Here is an 8,352-nt window from a genome sequence, read left to right as displayed (position 1 = left end):
GATTTTTGGCAACTAAATTAGAGTTGTTTTAAAGATTATAAAAAATTTAATACGAAAGATTTTTACGTGGTTTAGACATTAATGACTCTTAGTCCACGAGTCACTAATATTAATGTATAGTTATTTATAGAGGGTTTTTACACTCTATTTTTTCCGACCCCTTTCTTTTTTCTTTTTTTTTTTGATGCAAAAGTTACTATTATGCTCAATAGAGGGTTTTTGAATAAGTATGTATGATTTTTGCTTGATTAAATATGTTAAAAATCAGTTGAAAAGTTACTATTATCCTAATTGTATGAGCATTACCTATACAAGTTCTCAAATTTGGAAAATAGGACATTTTTATCTTTTTGGTAGGCTACATAGGCTTTCTCTAGGTGTTTGGTAAGATAGGCTCTTAACCCTTGTTGATTGATGTGATAGTTCATTATGCAACTGTCATATGGGGCAGTGTGTAATCACAGAATAATGAGTAAGCCTTTGACATGTCTTTTTAAGACCACTTGCAGATGTTTTCTCTATGCTGCATTTAATGCATCCACACTGACTCAAGTCCAGGACCTAGTGACCGGACTTGTATATTTTATCCAACTCCTCGAGGTGGGCTTGATTCCCTGAGCTAGCGAAATGTGAGTTAAGCTCCTGGAAAAACTTCCAGAACGTGGCCAATGAGTCTCCAGCGATTCTCAAGAGATTTACCATAATCACTCTTTGTGCAATCACTTAACCTTTTTCTATAATACTATCTCGTGAAAAATAAAAACTCGAAGTATACAAAGTTCTATTAATGTCCTGATTTAAGGAGTGAACTACTATAAATTTCATGTGTCTCTCTTACTACTTAATTACTTTTTCATTATCGTCAATTTAGCAAATGGATGTGACTTAGAAGTCTAACTAATCGAGATTTCTAAATCAACAATAAGAAAAACTTGATTTGGTTTTCAATTGTTCTCTAAGAAAAATAGCAATATATAAGGTTTACTAAAATATCAGTACAAAGAAACTTACGAAACTAATAAATTAATGAAAATTGCTTATATGTATCAATACATGAAAGGAATATTTCAAGAAAGAAAAAATCATAAGGAATATAATATAATTAACTAATTATAGAGTATAAAAGTAAGGTAACACATACTAAAAAAAATACATGTATGTAGAAACATATTTGTGATTGCACATAAGCATGAAGCATCATCCAATATTATTATTATCATTTATACAATATATATATATATTTATGTAACAAACGTACGTAAACCATATATTTAAACCAAGTGTATGAAATTAGAAACAATTTACAACCGCAACATGCACAATATATATAATGAATTAAATATATAAAGAAATAAATAAGGTGATTAATTACCAAAACTGTGTTTAATCTAAATGCAACTTATCTTCCCTTTTCTTTTTTCTCAAATAAAATTTAAACAAGCCAAATATTAAGTTGTGTAATTTGCTGCAGACCTCTCATGAAAATTAATCTCATATATATATATAAATATATATATATATAAGTAAATATACATATATGTATGTAGTTAATTTAATTAGTGGGGGAGGAAGAGGTAATGAGGCTCTGTGTATGCCATCCTTGTTCCAAAAGAGCATCTGAATCTGATACAACATTTATATTTATGGATGGTTTTGCATTTTTGTATATTGCATATAGTACCAGCTGTGCTATTCCAAGAATGAACCCAGTTCCATTTGGTACCTAAAATTAATAAATTCAACACACAAAATATTAAAACTAAATAATTACTTTACAAAAATATTAATTAGCATTTTGAATAAATAAATATTAATTTTTATCCCTATCACGTCCCAATAATGAATTGTTTTTACGGGAATAAAAACTGACACAGAGTAAAATAATTATCAGGAATATTTCACACTCATTGACCTGTCTCAAAATATATAAATATATATATATATATATATATGGGATATGATTTTGTTCCGTTATTGTACTTTCACGGATTACAGATGAGGAAATTATTTGATCTCACGGCTGAGATTAGTCTAGAGGTAGTTAGGTTAAAAAGTAGAAACGTATTCTAACACTCATTTAATGTACCCTAAGATCTATCTAATGTACCACGGAATACATTCCGTGAAAGTACATCACGTCACAAAATCGTATCCCTATATATATTTATATATTTTTCACCTATCCTTAAATTAAACACGAAGACCAAGCTTCTATAGCAATATACTTTTTACTTGATGCTAGAAATGGAAAATCAAGCTAAATCCATGGCAAGATCAAGTTAAACCTATAATCAAACTAGATCCACTAATTGTTTTATATGACATATATATTTAAATTATTATATTAGCTAGTTAGTATAGATATAATATATATATATATGTGTAATATTTGAAAGATGTAAGAAATTTCTATTTATATATAATAGCTACTGAAATTTTGAGGCCGAAAATATTAATTTAGTAATGCTAAAATAATAACAAATGACAACTAAGCATTACAAATTTAAAGTTTAATTAAAATAAAATGAAATAAATCATAATATATGCATGTCACTCTTATTACAAAAATACAGATAACAAATATAAATATATATTAAGTTAAATTGAATAAAAAAAATGTAAAGATAAGTGTGGAGCAAATTATAAAATAATAATTATACATGTTATCATGTATGTAGATGAATTGATTCAATATTACTTTGTACTTTGCTTAAAAATATTATTTTTGTACTAAATAATATATAATTAAGTAGTACATGTAATAAGAATATAAGGCTTAAATAATTATTAATTGACATTAGATGGTGATTTAAGGAAAGTAATTTTAATTGATAGCAATAATAATAATAATGAATTCTTACCATGAGGAAATAATCTTGTACAAGAATAGCATATAAAGTCCAAATTCCACCATTAAGAAATTGGAAAAATGATAAAAGGAATGGCATATACTCCACACTCTTGCTCGTCACCACAGTTTTCTGCATATTTAATTAATCAACAAATTATATTAATTAAATCAATTATCTGTTCATTCAATAAATTATATCATTTCAATATTTGAGAAAAACCCAATAAGTTGGAATATATAAAGCATCCATATATATATGCCAAAAGAAAAGCATCCAGATATATTCATTCTGTTAAAGAGGACCTGTTTGTATATAAATTAATATATATAACATTCATGTATTTATGTATTTATTTATTTATTGTGGAGCATAAGCAACCACATGGGAAAGTGACTAATAAAGTTTACTCTTTTAATTTGCAGTTAAACTATATTTAAAAATTCTGACTTTTGCCCCCACAATTTTTTGTTTTCTTTTCGTACAATAATTACTATTTATTTTGTCCAAATCTGAATTTATATATTATTATAATTAATTTTCATAAAATTGTTGATTGTTGCATATATTAAATTAAAATTAAAACTAAAATAAACAAAAGCTGTACACTACACATCAATAAAATTAAAACACGATCCGTAGAATTTTCTAAAATAAATAATTTAATATTTATGATTTTCTCTAAACTCAACAAAGAAATAAAACCTACATTTTCTTTTTTCCCACTTGATTTTATTATACTAGCTAGCTACCTTGTACTTAAAGTTTAATTATATTATTATTATATGAATGACCACTTACAATAAAGACTAAAGTGGATGATCGATGACTTTCTTCCAAATAATTAATAATACTAATTCAGAATAAATCATAAATATATTAAACTCGTTCAAAACGTATAATGTTAAAATAAAAACAAACAAATATATTATTCCGACTCATTACACTTGGAAAAGTCATAACTAATAAAGGTAAATAATTATTAAAAATAAACTATATTTGCAAGTGATATTTTTTGGGAAATTATACTATATACTATTTTTTTAATTTTTTTTTTCAAATTTACGGTTTGGATTTCTAAAATAGTTGCATCACTAATTGCAACAAAGGTTTTTATACGATTTTTTATTGTAATTTAGGTTGCAGCGCTAATTGCAATAGAAATTTCTATGTAAAATTTCGTAAAAATGTAAAGAAAATTATTTTGAAGTATAAAAATAAAAAAATTCTTATTTTTTTTGGGTTTTTTTATTTTTAAACTTTAAAATAGTTATCTTTTTTTTTTTACATTTTTATGTAATTAAACCTACGAACTTAAATTGTAACTAAAATTCATATAGCAACCGACATAAAAATTATTAGAGCAACCCAAATTATAATTTTTTTTTTAAAAAAAAACTAAAATATAATATATAAAATAATTCCCCAATTCTTATTTGTAAATATAATTTCATGTTCAATTATATAAGATCATACCATGGCAGCAAGAGGTGATCCATACATGATGATATTGAGGCCAGCACCCAAAAACCCAATTGCATTAGTACGTGCATCTCCTTCCAAAGCTAACCGAGTTACTAAAATGGCTAATCCAAAGAAACCCACATCCAATATTCCCACCAAAACGCCTGTCTTTGCCTGTAATTTACATAATAAAATGAATTTAATAATTAATTAACACAACTCCAACAATAACATTTAATTATATATGTATATATATATGTTTAATTACATTTATACCCTCATCTTTGGGTGAGCATAAAGAAGAAACAAGAAAACGTAGATGGTCTCAACAAAGATGCCAAAACCATTGACAGTGGCCACAAGAACTTCTCCTGGCTTGGTCAAACCATAGTAAGTCCACAACAATGAATTTAGCAGTGTACAAATATACGGAAGGCTCTCAAATTCTTCAGTCGAACCATTTTTTACAATTCTCCAAAATGTCCGTCTGCACATATTTATATATAGATAAATATAATCAATTTTGAAATTAATCTTGATGAGTTAATTTATAATATATATATATATATATAGAACTTACGCCGGAGAAAGAAACATTAGCACTGAAATAATGTTCCCTGTAAATTAGAACCAAAAAAAAATAGCACTCATTAGAAATCATCAGCAGCAGCAGCATGGTCATATATTCATGTATATATATATTTGTATAGTTATATATATGGTGAGATCTGTTACCTATGACTCCAACAGAGAAACTCAAATCTTCCATGTTTAAAAGAGAGAGAGAGAGAGAGAGAGAGAGAGAGAGAGAGAGAGAGAAATTAGAAGAGGGTAGCTAGATTTTTGCAAGAAAGAGATATAAATAAATAGAGTAGTCTCTTTTCTTCTTATATTTTTTAACATTTCTTAAATAAATTAAGCATGTGTGTTGTATGTGGGGACAACATATTTATAATTGTTATTTTGGGGTGGATATATTTTTCTAAAGTGTCTTCTGTTGTGGAGAAAATTATACAACTCTGACTAAGCAACAGTTGTACACATAGAGGTAGCTAGGTGATTATGTTTATTATTAGGTACATAAAATTTTTACACCAAATTCTTAATTTTTTTTTACTTTTTTATTATGGGGTAATTTTTTTTTTTCAAAAATATTAAATTTTCACAGTTATTCTACAATTATTTTTTAATTGTTCTAAAAAAAATTAGCGCTATAAAAAAACAGTAATTTTATAAAAAATTCAATGTAACAGTTAAAATTATAAACTTTTACTCTAAATTTAATATTTTTTTTTTTGTAAAAACTTTCCAACACTATTATATATATATTTTAGATGTTATATTGAATATTGGACCCTTAAACTACGCTAATTTTCAAAAAAAAAAAAAAAAAAAGAATATTGGAACCTTTAAACTATTCTCTTCTAAAAAGAGTATTAATAAATCTTTTATATATATATGATATCTTATATTATAATAATTGATATGATTTTATATCAGTTATCAATTACAAAATCAATTATATTAATAATGATGTCTTGTGTAAGGGTGATAATGTAATAAAGAAAATAACTTCAAATACAATCATGTGGGAGTGGATATGAAATGAAATAAAAATAGCTAGCTATAAGCTAACTAATAAGTACGGACAGTGGACACCCAACCTATCGGACCACTTTAATTACTACATTTTTTTCTTAAAAAAAAAAAAACCTTTATAGTACTGTATTGTTTTTTTTTAATAATTTATGTATATCATGTGCTCCCTATGGTCATAAATTATATAATTGATCAGAAATCTCACTTACAATCAGAAATTGGATCATTACAATGTGTGGTTAGTTATTTCATTGACTTGAAATTTTGTACATGGATAGTCATAGAAAAAAGGGAAATGGTTTACTTTGTAATATAAAATATAAATATACATATGGTGATAAATTAATAATCAATTATGCAATTTATGAGGAACCCAAATTTTTTGTGTGTAATACATTTTAGTCCTTATATGATTTTAGTATACACATAATGGAGACAACCACATATGAAAGGTCTATGGCAATTATCAAGATATGTATTTAAGTACGTGCAAAACACGACAAATCTCATTGATAAATGTACATATATTTTTTTTTTGCTTGATTATAAATAAATATATAATTGTAAAACGTTTTTGTATGTGTATATATTTATATGTGTTAATTTGTGTGGTGGGTCCTTATTGTTACTAATTTTCATTTCTTTTTTCTTGATCAGTTTGAAATGATTTGTTCAAAGATCATAGTGGATGACCATTTGTCTTGCCTGTAATTAGAACCCTACATATATATATATAATTATATATTAAATAGTAGTTTATATTATTAGCTAGCTGTTTTTCTTCTTCTTTTTTATAGTTATATAAATATATATACATTTATTTATGTGTGGAAGTGGAACTATAATAATGGTGTATAAAACATCCAATATTTTTCAGGCTATCAAACCAAAAGAGACCCCATGCGTATAAATAAAATATATATATATATATATATATATATATTTGTATATGAAAAGAACCTTGCCACTTTTGAAAATTAGAAAATAATAATCTAAGTTATGTTCCTATATTATGCATACGCATATTAAGGTAAAATATATCTTTATCATATACTCGTGTATATACAAGTGATTACACATAATTATGTGGTCACTAAATTGTAAAATTATAATTTTCTTTTTCAAGCTTACGAATAATAACATTGGTATATATATATAGAATAACCTTATAGTTTTTTTTTGGTGAAAAGGGTGGTGCACCAGATTCATTGAAGCAAAACACAAAACTACAAAACAACTAACCAAAGGCTAGTGAAAAAGTCTAAACAAGCGGAAAACTCAAGACAACTTAACACAAAGGAAAAAGATAAAACAACAGCAAACAGGGAAATAAGAAAAAAAACACAGGGCCAAAATCCATGACCAAGACGAATCCAGAACAACTGCAGCAATATCAAATTCTATCCCGGATCAGGGACCCATTCAGTATCATCCCTAAACACTCCTACATCCATGTTGCTCACTGCAAGTTCCCCAACAGAGCCATGGTATCGAGCCCATTTAGCAGAGTTGTGAGCCAAGAAATTGACCCCCCTGCTGATCTTTTTGACCTTCCAGTTTACAAGATTGGGAACAGCTGCATAGAATCTCTCTACAGCGCCATTCAGCAGTTGATGATCCTCTCGTTGCAGAGCGTTAAAATACGATACCACCAGCGAATTGTCACAAAGAAATATTACATTAGTGAAGGTGCGTCGCACCCCAAATTCAGCAGCACTCACTATTGTCAAGGCCTCTGCTAATGTTGGATTTGTTACATTGAGATGAATCGAGAAGACGGCCTGAATTCGGTTACTCGAGTCCCTGAACCTGTAGCTCGTAGGATTGATCCGCATCAATAGATACATCCGTATGACACGCTATCCATCCCGTAGGAGGAGTTATACATATCTCAGCACTCTTTGGAAGGGGTTGGCTAGCATATGAGTGATCCTGGAATTTACGCCTCACAATGCCGATAACCTCATTAATCGGAGTACTGATGGTTCCATGAATTACCTTATTACGATTGTGCCATAGCACCTCGAATATGCATATAGCCCCAATGAGGAAGGTACCAAATTCCAGGTTGTTGGGAAGGTTTCTTGAGCAATTGAACCACTGAAGCCACCCCATCCAATCATGGAATATGAAGGAGTCCGTTCTGATGCCCCAAAGGCTTATAGTTAATTTATCTTTTATACGTACTATAGGCAGTAGTACTTGAGTAGTAAATTAAAACTGAGCTGATTAATCTCCATCACTTTAACTACGTACCAAAAAAAAAAAGAAGAGAGAAATCTGGACATGTGAAAGGAACTAGCCCTTATAACATATAATTTGTAATTATATTCATTATTGTATACCATTAATTAAACAAAATAAGAAAAGAAGAAATGTGTCAAAATCATCACTAGTATTCATGACCAATTTTCATATATAATTGAGTTGTATGTAGGGA

The 8,352-nt window shown here is 27.7% G+C and overlaps 1 protein-coding gene across 1 annotated transcript; it reads right to left on the bottom strand.

Moving 5' to 3' along the window:
- Positions 1 to 1,315: 1,315 nt before the first annotated feature.
- Positions 1,316 to 5,185, bottom strand: LOC115722876 (bidirectional sugar transporter SWEET17-like). The gene is made up of 6 exons (XM_030652226.2): positions 5,049 to 5,185; positions 4,894 to 4,930; positions 4,590 to 4,800; positions 4,326 to 4,487; positions 2,862 to 2,981; positions 1,316 to 1,723 (listed from the first exon to the last, which is right to left on the bottom strand). Exons 1-6 carry the CDS (start codon positions 5,080 to 5,082, stop codon positions 1,553 to 1,555), a joined length of 735 nt encoding a protein of 244 aa, XP_030508086.2. The 5' UTR covers positions 5,083 to 5,185; the 3' UTR covers positions 1,316 to 1,552.
- Between the last annotated feature and the right edge of the window lie 3,167 nt (positions 5,186 to 8,352).

This window comes from Cannabis sativa, chromosome 9 (assembly GCF_029168945.1).
Source record: "Cannabis sativa cultivar Pink pepper isolate KNU-18-1 chromosome 9, ASM2916894v1, whole genome shotgun sequence".
NCBI classification, from domain to species: Eukaryota; Viridiplantae; Streptophyta; class Magnoliopsida; order Rosales; family Cannabaceae; genus Cannabis; species Cannabis sativa.
Note: the sequence above shows the minus strand (reverse complement) of the source record. Positions and strands in the feature narration are given on the sequence as shown.